This window comes from Pan troglodytes, chromosome 18 (genome assembly GCF_028858775.2).
Source record: "Pan troglodytes isolate AG18354 chromosome 18, NHGRI_mPanTro3-v2.0_pri, whole genome shotgun sequence".
Lineage (NCBI taxonomy): Eukaryota > Metazoa > Chordata > Mammalia > Primates > Hominidae > Pan > Pan troglodytes.
Genome location: NC_072416.2, coordinates 23,942,414 through 23,956,520, shown reverse-complemented (window position 1 = coordinate 23,956,520; position 14,107 = coordinate 23,942,414). Strand labels below are relative to the sequence as shown.

Sequence of the window (14,107 nt, the reverse complement as noted above, 5' to 3'; positions counted from 1 at the left end):
AAACCCCAGAATACCTCCAAATAGCCAAATAAATCTTGAGCACATAAGAACAAAACCCCAGGCATCACACAACTTCATCTCAAAATCTACTGCAAAGTAACAGTAATCATAGCAATGCAGTACTGGTACAAAAGCAGACATATAGAATAACAGAAGAGAACAGAGAGCCCAGAGATAAAATCATGCATTTAAGGTCAAATATATTCAGCAAAGGTGCCCAAAACACATAACGAGGAAAAGACAGTTTCCTTAATAAATGCCACTGGGAAATTTGAATATCCACATGCAAAAGAATAAAGTTGAACCCTTATCTCACTCAATATAAAAAAAGAACTCAAAGTGGATTAGAGACTTAAACTTAAGGACTGAAACTAAAATTCCTAGAGGAAAATACAGGGTAAGAGCTTCTTTACATTGGTCTGGCAAAGGTTTTTTTCAAATAATCCACAAAGCATATGCAACAAAAGCAAAAATAGACGAATAAAATTGCATGAAACTAAAAAGTTTCAGCAGAGTAAAATAAACAATTAATAGAGTGAGGAGACAACCTCTGGATTGGGAGAATATATTTACAAACCATTTATCTAATAAGGGATTAATATCCAAAATATATAAGCAATTACAACAACAGAATAGTAAGAAAACAAATAATCTGATTTAAAAATGGCAAAAGACCTGAACAGACGTTTTTTGAAACAAGACATATGAATGGCCAAGAGGTATGCAAAAGATGTTCAACACCCCCAACGCTGACACCACCACCAGCGCAAACATGCGGACACTGGCAACCCCATGCCCTGGTGCCGCCCCCACCGCTGCTACAAATGTCCACAGGGATGTTGGCGGCCTCATCCACCCTGTGCTGCCAATGCTGCCTTTGGGAGCACATGTACCACGGAGGCCAACAGTGCCATGCTCACCAGTGCCCCACTCTCGACACCACTGTTGCAAGTGTGAGTGTGAGCACCAACACTGGAACCCCTCCAACCCCAGCCCTCACCGCCAGCACCCTGCCCTTGCCACACCACCACGGTAACTGGTGCAAGCTCATGCAGGAATGCGGCAGCCTTGCTTCTGACAGTACCCCAATCGGCTGAGGTGTGTGCACCTCACTGTACTGCTGTGGCTGCTGGCACAGGCAAGCAAGCATGGATCCTGCTGCCGCTGCCCCAGTGAAGTGTTTTGGCTGATGCCACTCATTGGCGTGTTCTGGCCAGTGAACTGGGACCACTTAAGCCCCTCCAGTGCAGCAGATTCCTAACTTCCAGGGGCCAGAGAACAAAGCTGTGGGCCCAGGACCAGCTCCCCAGAGATAGAGCATGCAGCCCAAGAGTGCTGAGCTGAGCCTTAGCCCCCTAAAGTCTTCCAGAAACAAAGCAGTCAACTGAACCCACCTTATACCACAATCAAATCCCCAAGGGCATCAAAACAATACAAGCAAAAAACAAAAAACAAAAAGCAAAAAACAAAAAAACAACAAAAAAAAAACCCAAAAAACCAACCCTTCCAAAGGACAGCAATTTCAAATATTGAAGGAAACATAAGCCCACACAGATGAGAAAGAACCAGTGCAAGAACTCTGGCAACTCAAAAAGCCAGAGTGTCTTCTGACCTCCAGACAACCACACTAGTTCCCCAGCAGTGATGGTTCATACCCAGGCTGAAATGGCTGAAATGACAGAAATAGAATTCAGAATATGGATAGGAACAAAGATGATCAAAATTTAGGAGAAAGTAAAAACCCAATCCAAGGACTCTAAGGAATATAATAAAACAATACAAGAGATGAAAGATGATGTGGCCATTTTAAGAAAGAACCAAGCTGATCCTATAGAGCTGAAAAACTCACTTCGAGAATTCTATAATATACACTTCAAGAATTCTATAATACAACTGCAAGGATTAACAGCAGAATCAAGCAAGCTGAGGAAAGAAGCTCAGCTCAGAGACCAGTTCTCTGAAATAACTCAGTCAGACAAAATAAAGAAGAAACAACAAAGAAGAATGTACCAAATCTGAGAAATATGGAATTATGTAATGAAACAAAATCTATGACTCATTGGTGTCACCGAAACGGGGGAGAGAAAGCATGAAACTTGGAAAATATATTTCAGGATATCATCCATGAAAATTTCCCAAACCTCACTAAAGACACCAACATTCAAATTCAGGAAAAGCAAAGAACCCCTATGAGATACTATATAAGATAACCATCCTCAAGACACATAGTCATCAGATTTCTCAAGGTCAAAATGAAAGAAAAAATGTTGCAGGCAGCTAGAGAGAAGGAGCAGATCACTCACAAAGAGAACCCCATTAGGCTAACAGAGGATCTTTCAGCGGAAACCCTACAAGCCAGAAGAGATTGGGGGCCTATATTCAGCATTTATAAAGAAAAGAAATTCCAACCATGAATTTCATATCCAGCCTAACTAAGCTTCATAAGCAAAGGAGAAATAAGATCCTTTTCAGTCAAGCAAATGCTAAGGGAATTCATTGCCACCAGACCTGCCTCACAAGAGGTCGTAAACGGAGTGCTATATATGGAAAGCAAAGACCATCTCAAAAACACACTTAGGTAAAAGACCATTGACAGTATAAAGTGACTCCACAATCAGGTCTACATAACAACCAGCCAATGACATGACGATAGGATCACGTTCGCACACATCAGTATTAACCTTGAATGTAAATAAGCTAAATACCCCAATTAAAAGGCACAGGGTGGCAAGTTGGATGAAGAAGCAAGACTCAACTGTATGCTATACTCAAGAAATCCATCTCACATGCAATGATACTTACAGGCTTAAAGTAAAGAGATGGAGAAAAATCTAAGCAAATGGAAAACAGAAAAAAAGCAAGTGTTGCTATTCTAATTTCACACAAAACAGATTTTAAACCAACAAAGATCAAAAAAGACAAAGAAGGGCATTACATAATGGTAAAGGGTTCAATTCAACAAGAAGACCTAACTATCCTAAATATGTATGCACCCAACACAGGAGCACCCAGATTCATAAAGCAAATTCTTGGAGACCTACAAAGAGGCTTAAATAACCACACAATAATAGTTGGAGACTTCAACACCTCACTGACAATATTAGACAAATCATGGAGGCAAAAAACTAACAAAGATATTCAGGACCTGAACTCGACACTTGACCAAATGAACCTAATTGACACCCACAGAACTCTCTACCCAAAAACAGAACGTACATTCTTGTTATCTGTACATAGCACATACTCTAAAATTGACCACACAATCAGCCATAAGACAGTCTTTAACATATTATTAAAAAACCACAAAATCATACCAACCACACTCTTGGACCACAGTGCAATAAAAATAGATATCAATACTAAGAAAATTGCTCAAAACCTTACAATTACATGAAAATTAAATAATCTGCTCCTGAACGACTTTGGGTAAACAATGAAATTAAGGCAGAAATAAAAATCAGAAAAAGATACATAAAAAAAGAAAGAAGACAACAGACCAATATCCCTGATGAATATTGATGCAAGAATTGTCAACAAAATACTAGCAAACTGAATTCAACAATACATTACAAAGATCATTTTATCATGTCCAAGTAGGATTTCTCCCAGGGATGTAAGGATGCTTTAAGATACAGATACCAATCAATGTGTTACATCATATCAACATAATGAAGGACAAAAACTATACAATCATTTCAATTGATGCTGAAAAAGCATTTGATAAAATTCAACATCCATTCATCATAAAAACCCTAAAAAATGAGTATAGAAGGAACATACATCCATATAATAAAAGCCATATGTGACAGACCCATAGCAGGCATGCTATTCACAATACCCAAGATTTGAAAGCAACCTAACTATCCATCAATGAATGAATGGATAAACAAAATATGGTACATATACACAATGGAGTACTTTTCAGCCGCGAAAAAGAATTAGATTATCAGTGAAACAGAAAATAGTCAGCATTAGAGAAAATTCATAAAGACAAAATCTCGACATTTGAAATGATCAACAAAATGAATGCAGTTTAGTGTAGGTAATTCTATCTCAATATAGGTTAAGAAAATACATTCTTGTAGACATAGATTTTTCTTTCGTCAAATAATTTCCAAGCTTCCTGAGTAGCTGGGACCACAGGAGCCTGCCACCAGGCTGGCTCAGGTAATGGTATATAGATACATGCTTCTCAGACCTAATTTTCAATTCTCTTAGAGTTGTTCTTAAATTATTCCACACTTGAGTACTTACCTTCCTGTATCGCTTGTAGATACCAAAGTAAATGTATTGATTGAGGAATGTTCTTAGTCTCCATGAAGTAGTCTCCCAAAGGAAAATCAACAGAAGGAAAATAAAGCCTGCAGTACTCATGCCAATCAAATACTTTCCAATCATACGCTCTTCCAAAGAATAAATATTCTTCTCAGTATCTGAAATTGGCAAAAAAGAAAATGCAAGACAGCTAATCTTAGTGCACAACATTGATACTATGAATGAACAAGAACTCGGAAAACAACAAAGAAAAAAATATAGGATAAAATCAAATATTAGACTAAATTGAGACGAGGTATTTAGTGTGAGAAATAATTATCCTGCTACAAATATGCCATTTGAACAATACATTTTGAAGGTCGGCCTTCATTAACATAATGCATGGTAATTAAGTAAGCATATGTATATAATATATTTATTTATATGTGTAATAATCATTGCTTGCTATGAACAATATATCCCAAATCCTTTCAGAGATGTGAAATCTTAAGTTGCTAATTAGAAGAAAGCTTTAAAGTACAAATACTCTTGGAAAAGAAGACACACTTGCCTTTAAACAATGTAAAACTGACCATTAGCTGACACTTGTAAAACTTTCTTGGAAAGTTCATGGATAAAAGGCACAGAATTCCTGTTATAAGAAAATTATAGCCTGGCGCAGTGGCTCACGCCTGTAATACCAACACTTTGGGAGGCTGAGGCACGTGGATCACCTGAGGTCAGGGCTTTGAGACCAGCCTGGCCAACGTGGTGAAACTCTGTCTCTACTAAAAATACAAAAATTAGCCGGGTGTGGTGGTGTGCACCCAGCTACTCAGGAGACTGAGGCAGGAGAATCGCTTGAACCTGGGAGGCGGAGGCTGCAGTGAGCCAAGATCGTGCCACTGCACTCCAGCCTGGGTGATAGAGTGAGATTCGGTCTCCAATAAAAAAAAATTATACATAAATATTATAGCATATAGTCTTTGGTATGAGTCAAGTATTTTTAAAACACAATTCTAAAGTATGAGAAATGTAAAAGATGAAATAATAGTAGATATAATGATCTACCCAGAAATCTGAAAGAATCCCCTAATGAACGATGAGATTCTATAATAATTAATGTGGTTGCTGAACTCAGAATAAATACAAACATAAAATTCAATTGCATTTCTATACATCAACGACAAAGACTTATAAAATGTGATTCCGAAAATGGGAGAGTTCAATGGCCAAAACTAGAACAGTTTGAGCAACAAAATAAAGTAGTATTGGATTATAACCCAAAATATAAAAAATAATATCTGTAAGTCTATTTTGATTTATTAAAGTAATTCTGATATTTAGTTTGACATTTATTTAAATGATGTTCAAATATATCTATTCGAATTCAAATATGTAATTTCCGGTATATAAAGGGCGGAAAAAGGAAAAACTTTATAGCAGGGAAAACTGAAAAACACCATCTCAATCAAGTGATCAAGAGAAACGTCAGCAGTAAATAATTCACTTTGATAGTATGGAGCACTCCTTTTAGATGTGATAAAGATTGAACTTTATCTCTGCGGTATTCCTCCCGAAAACCCATAACCTCATTCTAATCATGAAAAAAACCTTATATAGATCCCAATTGAGGATCTCCCAGTTTGTATTCTACAAAATACCTGACCCCCAGTACTCCTCAAAAATGTCAATGTCATTAAAAATAAGAAAAATCCAAGAAACTATCACAGCCAAGAGGAGCCTAAAAGACATGGCTATTAAATGTAATGTGGTATCTGGATTGGAGCATGGAACAGAAAAAGGACATTATATTTTAAAAACTAGGAAATCTGAATAAATTAGGTACATTAGTTATAATAATGTGTTAATATTCATTAATTGTAACATGTATCTTACTACTGTATGTTATTAGTAAGAGACACTGGGTACAGGATATATGGAGTTCTCTGTACTCTCTTTGCAATTTTTCTGTAAATCTAAAACTGTTCTAAAATACCCTTTTTTAAAAAAAGGAGAGGAGAGTTTATAATTTTCTTGTAACAGGATTTTTTTTTTTTTTTTTTTGAGACAGAGTCTTGCTGTGTCACCCAGTCTGAAGTGCAATGGCACAATCTAGGCTCACTGCAACCTCTGCCTCCCAGGTTCAAGTGATTCTCATACTGAGGGCAAAAACTGGAAGCATTCCCTTTGAAAACTGGCACAAGACAGGGATGCCCTCTCTCACCACTCCTGTTCAACATAGTGTTGGAAGTTCTGGCCAGGGCAATTAGGCAGGAGAAGGAAATAAAGGGTATTCAATTAGGAAAAGAGGAAGTCAAATTGTCCCTGTTTGCAGACCACATGATTGTATATCTAGAAAACCCCATTGTCTCAGCCCAAAATCTCCTTAAGCTGATAAGCAACTTCAGCAAAGTCTCAGGATACAAAATCAATGTACAAAAATCACAAGCATTCTTATACACCAATAACAGACAAACAGAGAGCCAAATCATGAGTGAACTCCCATTCACAATTGCTTCAAAGAGAATAAAATACTTAGGAATCCAACTTACAAGGGATGTGAAGGACCTCTTCAAGGCGAACTACAAACCACTGCTCAATGAAATAAAAGAGGATACAAACAAATGGAAGAACATTCCATGCTCATGGGTAGGAAGAATCAATATCGTGAAAATGGCCATACTGCCCAAGGTAATTTATAGATTCAATGCCATCCCCATCAAGCTACCAATGACTTTCTTCACAGAATTGGAAAAAACTACTTTAAAGTTCATACGGAACCAAAAAAGAGCCCACATTGCCAAGTCAATCCTAAGCCAAAAGAACAAAGCTGGAGGCATCATGCTACCTGACTTCAAACTATACTACAAGGCTACAGTAACCAAAACAGCATGGTACTGGTACCAAAACAGAGATATAGATCAATGGAACAGAACAGAGCCCTCAGAAATAATGCCACATATCGACAACTATCTGATCTTTGACAAACCTGAGAAAAACAAGCAATGGGGAAAGGATTCCCTATTTAATAAATGGTGCTGGGAAAACTGGCTAGCCATATGTAGAAAGCTGAAACTGGATCCCTTCCTTACACCAATTCAAGGTGGATTAAAGACTTAAACGTTAGACCTAAAACCATAAAAACCCTAGAAGAAAACCTAGGCATTACCATTCAGGACATAGGCATGGGCAAGGACTTCATGTCTAAAACACCAAAAGCAATGGCAACAAAAGGCAAAATTCACAAATGGGATCTAATTAAACTAAAGAGCTTCTGCACAGCAAAAGAAACCACCATCAGAGTGAACAGGCAACCTACAAAATGGGAGAAAATGTTCGCAACCTACTCATCTGACAAAGGGCTAATATCCAGAATCTACAATGAACTCAAACAAATTTACAAGAAAAAAACAAACAACCCCATCAACAAGTGGGCAAAGGACATGAACAGACACTTCTCAAAAGAAGACATTTATGCAGCCAAAAAACACATGAAACAATGCTCACCATCACTGGCCATCAGAGAAATGCAAATCAAAACCACAGTGAGATACCATCTCACACCAGTTAGAATGGCAATCATTAAAAAGTCAGGAAACAACAGGTGCTGGACAGGATGTGGAGAAATAGGAACACTTTTACGCTGTTGGTGGGACTGTAAACTAGTTCAACCATTGTGGAAGTCAGTGTGGCGATTCCTCAGGGATCTAGAACTAGAAATACCATTTGACCCAGCAATCCCATTACTGGGTATATACCCAAAGGACTATAAATCATGCTGCTATAAAGACACATGCACACACGTATGTTTATTGCGGCACTATTCACAATAGCAAAGACGTGGAACCAACCCAAATGTCCAACAGTGATAGACTGGATTAAGAAAATGTGGCACATATACACCATGGAATACTATGCAGCCATAAAAAATGATGAGTTCATGTCCTTTGTAGGGACATGGATGAAATTGGAAATCATCATTCTCAGTAAACTATCACAAGGACAGAAAACCAAACACTGCATGTTCTCACTCATAGGTGGGAATTGAACAATGAGAACACATGGACACAGGAAGGGGAACATCACACTCTGGGGACTGTTGTGGGGTTGGGGGAGGGGGGGAGGTATAGCATTAGGAGATATACCTAATGCTAAATGACGAGTTAATGGGTGCAGCACACCAACATGGCACATGTATACGTATGTAACTAACCTGCACATTGTGCACATGTACTCTAAAACTTAAAGTATAATAATAATAAAATTAAAAACATAAATAAATAAATAAATAAATAAAATAAGACAAAGATGTCCACTCTCACCATTTACATTCAGCATTGCACTAAAAGTCCTAGCCAGAGCAATTAGACAAGAAAAATAAAGAAAAGGCATGTGTTATCCCTGTTTGTGGATGATGTGTTCTTGGATATAGAAAGCCATAAATACTCTAGACAGAAACTGTGAAACTTCCAGAAGAAAACAGGGGAAAAGCTCCATGGCATTAGTCTAAGCAATGACTTTTTAGATATGACCTGAAAAGCACAGACAACAAAAAAAGAAATAGAGAGATGGGATTACATTAAGCTAAAAAACTTCTGCACAATAAATGAAATGATCAACACAATGAAGAGACACACTGCAGAATAGGAGAAAATGCTTGCAAAGCATACATCTGATAAGCAGTTAATGTCCATAAAAGACAAGGATGTCAAACAACTCAGCTGCACAAAAAGCAACTTAATTACAAATGGGCAAAAATCCTGAACAGACACTTCTCAAAAGATGACATAGAAATGGTCAACAGGTATATGAAAAAAATGCTCAATATTACTCATCATCAGGGAAATGCAAATGAAAACTACAATGCCATATGACCTCACTCTTTTTAGAATGGCTGCTATCAAATGGTAAGTGTTGGCAAGGATGTGGAAAAAAAAACCCTTGCACATTTTGTGGGAATGTAAATTAGTACAGCCATTAGGGAAAACAGTATGGAGGTTGCTAAAAGAATTAAAAATCAAACTATCATATGATCCAGCAATCCCATGATGGGTATATAGCTAAAGGAAATGAAATCAGTATGTCAACGTGATAGCTGCACTTCCATGTTTATTGCAGTGCTATTCATGGTGGAATCAACCTGGTTCATCAATGGATGAATGCATAAAGAAAATGTGGTATATATACGCAACGGAATACCATTCATCCATAATGAGAAGGAAATCCTGTCCTGTGGTGACAACATAAGTGAAACTGGAGGACATTATGTTAAGTGAATAAGCCAGGCAGAAAGACAAAACTGCCCAATCTCACTCATATGCGGAATCCCAAAAAAGCAGATCTCATAGAAGTAGAGAGTAGGATGGTGGTTACCAGAGGGGGAGTTGTTGGGCAAAAGATATAAAAATTCAGTTTGATAATAGCAATGAGTTCAAGAGATCTATTGCACAGCATGGGGAGTATAGCTAATTACACTATAGTCTTGAAAAGAGCTAAGAAAGTGGGTAAATGCTCTCACAACAAAAGTGATAACTATTTGAGGTCATGTATTGCTAATTAGCTAGATTTATCTATTCTACTATATATAGATAATAGGTATTTCAAAACATTTTGTACATTATTAATACATCCAATTTTATCTGTCAATTAGAAAATTTGAAAAAATAAATACAATCCTCAATGTATAAGCTAAAATATAAACACAAACTTAATTTGCAATTATACCCTTGTACTTACAAAGTCAAAAACAAACCCTCTGGCAAACTGTAGTCTATCTTAATATTTTGCATAACTTTGAAAACTCATTTTGTTTTACGTTTAAAAAACAAATGCTTGCTTACTTCCAAGGACACTGGCTTTCACTTTATTGCTGGCCTATACCAATTCCATATTTTCTTCTCAGTTCATTATTTTTGTCAAAGTATTATTCACAGTGTTTGTTATGTAGCTGAGAAGGGGAAGTCTCTTGGCTTTCTAATTGCCAAATCTACTTTCTTCTTTTCTTATCCTCACCCTACATGACTCTTTGCAACATATTGTTCTAAAGTTTCTAAAACAGTAATCTCATTTTATTTTTTATTCTGCCACAACTACTTCTCTCTAGTCTCTTAAATAATTCATCAAAATTTAATTCTAGGTCAGGGTTCACAAATTCCAATGTTTTCAGGTGAGTCTTCCTCACATAACACAGTATTTCCCTTTGGAGATGTATGTAAAAATATGTAGACATTTGCTTTCCATAATTTGGGGATTCTTTTGTGAGACTGAGCACCCAGGCATAGCTCTTGCAAGTATTTTAGTCTTCTATGCAGAGGCTCAAGTCTTCCTCACATGAAAGATTTATCCTTGAAGGAGTATATAAGCCAATCTTGAATTAATTCAGGGGATTTCCTTTTGACAGTGAAAGGTTAAGGAAATGAGGCAGGAAGCCTGTGCTTGTGGAGCTCTGCAACTGATACGGCTCCAATGACTGGAGGAACAGCAGGGTTCTTGGTCTTGCGCCTATAGGATTAACAACATAGACACATGTAGAGTGGTTTTAATGAGCGAGGAGTTTAATAGGCAAGAAAGAAGGAAGGAAGAAGAAAACAGCTCCCCTGTACAGAGACAGAGGGAGGGGGGATTTTAAAAAAGAGAAATCTCCATGTGTGGCGGAAAAGTGGCTGCTTATATGAGGAGGCTGGAGGAGGTGGTGTCTGATTTGCATAGGGCTCAGAGTATTGGTTTGACCAGGCATGTCATTCATGTAGCCCGAGAAAAAACTGTCCCTCCCACCCTACCCTTTTAATATGCAAATGCAGATCCCCAAGATGTTCTACACACGTGGGGAGTATGTGGGGGCAGCCATGTTGCCAGGCACATGTGGGGGCAAGAGCAACAAGAAGATGGCAGGAATCACCATGTTTGGGTGGACCCAGTTTCTAATGGCCAGCATTTGCATATCAAAGCTTGCCAGCCGGGATCTAAGAACGGGCACTTTCCTGCTACAGAAGAAACGTTTCTGGAACTGCTTTAAAGGAAACAAAAACTTCCCAAGGACCCCTTTTCCTTTCTATCTGCCTAAAATAATTTCTTAATAACACAACAACAGGGAGAGATCAAGTGCTTGACCCAGTTCAAATTTATACTTATAAAGTGATTCAACAGAAGAGTGACAATAGTCTCTCTTTTAAAATCTCTCTTCATAATGAGAACTAAGCTCTAATTTTTTTATCTTGCCCAAATTCCTACCTAAGGGGTCTAGGGAGTCATGCACTACAAACCATAAATTCTCATCAGATGGGTTTTAATTTGACCCTATATATCGTGACTTACTTTTCAATCTGACTCTGGCATAACATTATGAGACAAGGAAAAAATATTTAACCCCAAAATATATTTCCTTGCCATACCTTGAAATTGCTCTGCAAAGTCTCTTGTGGGAAAAGTCCACATTCTATAGCATGTTTTCTTTCGTTTCTTTCCAGATCCAGGAGATAATCAACTAAGAGCCAAGCATCCTTTTAGGTCCAATAAGAAACACTTTACAACCTGCTCTCTCTCTGAAGTCTGCTATCTGAGAGATTCCTCTGCACAATAAAACTTGGTCTCCACAATCCTTTATCTTAACCTGAACATTCCTTTCCATTGATCCCAGGTCTTCAGATAAATTCAACTAATTGTCAACCAGAAAGTGTTTAAATTTACCTATAGCCTGGAAGCCCCTGCTTTGAGTTGTCCTGCCTTTCTGAACCAAACTGATGTATTTCTTGAATGTATTTGATTGATGTCTCATGCCTCCCGAAAACATATAAAACCAAGCTGTACCCCGACCACCTTGGGCACATGTTCTCAGGACCTCCTGAGGGCTGTGTCATGGACCATGGTCACTCATATTTGGCTCGGAATAAATCTCTTCAAATATTTTACAGAGTTTGACTCTTTTTGTTGACAATAACAATAGTCAATTTAGTAAATATATAGTGAAATATATTGAGAGGAAGAAAATGAGGGGATACAAATTTTGGAATCATTGAAAGCAAGGAAAACTGGCTTAGTTATTTGTATGTTAGGTAAATAGAGTTTTTCTTCTTTCTGGAAAATCTTGTTAGTAGGTTAAGGTTCTTGTGAATGGAACAGCTAGTTATCTTGCAAAGAGCTTGAGGTTCTTCACTCTTTCCCTTCTCTGCACTTCACTCTAAAGAGCCAAATGGATAACACTAACATATTTGAGATATAATTTTTCCTAACTTTCTAAGACCTTCTTTTCTAAAAGAAAGCTATCCTTTTGTTCTCTCTCTCTGACAAATGATTCTCAGTGACAAATACTCCTAAAATTTCAAAAATCAGTTGCAAAACTGATTCCTTGATTCATGTGATGGAGATACAGGAGGTGGGGATAGAGAGGACCTGTAGTTCAGATTGGGTCCCATCATTTCAATTGAGGATTCTAGGTCTTGACAGAGCAGGAACATTGCCATCTTGGACAAGTACCACCATTTTAAAGTTCACCTTGATCAAAAACTGCCTAAATCCAAAGGGCATCAGCCTCATGGCTAAGGTCAGCATGACCATAAACCACAAATGACATCTCCAATCAGAAATATTCCAACCATAAAATAAACCCCTCCCTGACCAGAGACATGCCAGTCCCAAGATAATCTCCCCTCCGGCCAGAGAGATGTCAGCCCCAAGATAACCTCCCCTCCAAACAGAGATATTCCAACCCCGCAATAAACTTCTCCCCCACATAGAAACATTACAAGCCTGTGATAAGCTCTCTCACCCTAAAACCGATAAATACTCTGTAAGAGAGAGGGCTCCTGACCGAAATTGGCCAGAAGCCCCTCTCAGGTTTACTCTCCAAAATAAACCTGTCTTTGACGGTTGAGCTGCTTTTCATGTTTCTTTCCTTTTTTTTTTTTTTTTGGTGACATGATCTTGGCTCACTGCAACCTCCTCCTCCCTGGTTCAAGCAATTCTCCTGCCTTAGCCTCCCAAGTAGCTGGGACTACAGGTGAGCATCATCATGCCCAGCTAATTTTTGAATTTTTAGTAGAGACAGAGTTTCACCACGTTTGCCAGGATGGTCTCCATCTCTTGACCTCATGATCTGCCTGCCTCAGCTTCCCAAAGTGCTGGGATTACAGGCATGAGCCACCATGCCTGGCCCTTTCCTCTTTTTTTTAAACTCATACAGATCTGGCAGCACAATGCCTAGAATATCACAGGCAGTCAAAATAAGTTTATTGCTGTATATGAAGTACAGAATTTCCTCTAAAACCTAGAACTTAGTTGTCTGCAAATGTTCTTAAATATCTGTAGGTACATTACTTCTTACTTATTTACTGCTGCCTTCCGGAGAAGGGGAAATTTTGTGAAACTTCACAATTACTGTCTTCTAATGTCTCGCCTATGAGGAAACCAAAAGTGCCTGAAAAGTAGTTGAGTAGGAGAAGTTTGATGAAGGCAGAAGTACTTCCAGAAAACACAAAGCTTATCAGGTACACAAAGGGAATGGCAGACCAGCCATACAGCGTGAAGATCAGCATAGTTTCCAGAATGTGGTAATCTGTGACATAAATATCAAATTTGCAGTATTTTATCACTCCCTGAAACACAAAGGGTACAGAGATAAAGGCAAAGTGAAGGACAAGTGCATAAAGAAACCAAGCCAAAACATTTAGAGAAGGAAATAGCAAGTCCTGTCTTTATTTAGCATGGAACTATTTATTAATTAAGTCAATCTGCCTCTTAAAACAAAACATCACTGGTCATTACAGAAATGCAAATCAAAACCACAATGAGATAACATCTCACACCAGAATGGTGATTATTAAAAAGTCAGGAAACAATAGATGATGGCGAAGCT

General features: G+C 38.0%; 2 protein-coding genes across 6 annotated transcripts in view; both read right to left on the bottom strand.

Annotated features, from left to right (window-relative positions):
• LOC100613237 (putative protein SNX29P2) overlaps positions 1-4,433 on the bottom strand; it is a 114,393-nt gene extending 109,960 nt beyond the window's left edge. The window contains exon 1 of the transcript XR_010152307.1: positions 4,255-4,433. The gene's annotated coding sequence lies outside the window, so the exon portion shown is untranslated. The remainder of the gene's footprint in view (positions 1-4,254) is intronic.
• A 9,032-nt stretch (positions 4,434-13,465) lies between these two features.
• The window catches only part of LOC101058359 (phospholipid-transporting ATPase ABCA3-like), a 70,127-nt gene continuing 69,485 nt past the window's right edge, over positions 13,466-14,107 (bottom strand). For 3 of the 5 annotated variants that reach the window (XM_016928674.4, XM_016928673.4, XM_054668999.2), the window contains one exon: positions 13,482-13,847. In XM_016928674.4, coding sequence (XP_016784163.2) covers positions 13,581-13,847 — 267 coding nt within the window. In that variant the 3' untranslated portion in view covers positions 13,482-13,580. Of the gene's footprint in view, positions 13,848-14,107 lie in introns of all 5 variants that reach the window. The other 2 variants (XM_063796836.1, XM_054668998.2) reach the window with 1 other exon arrangement.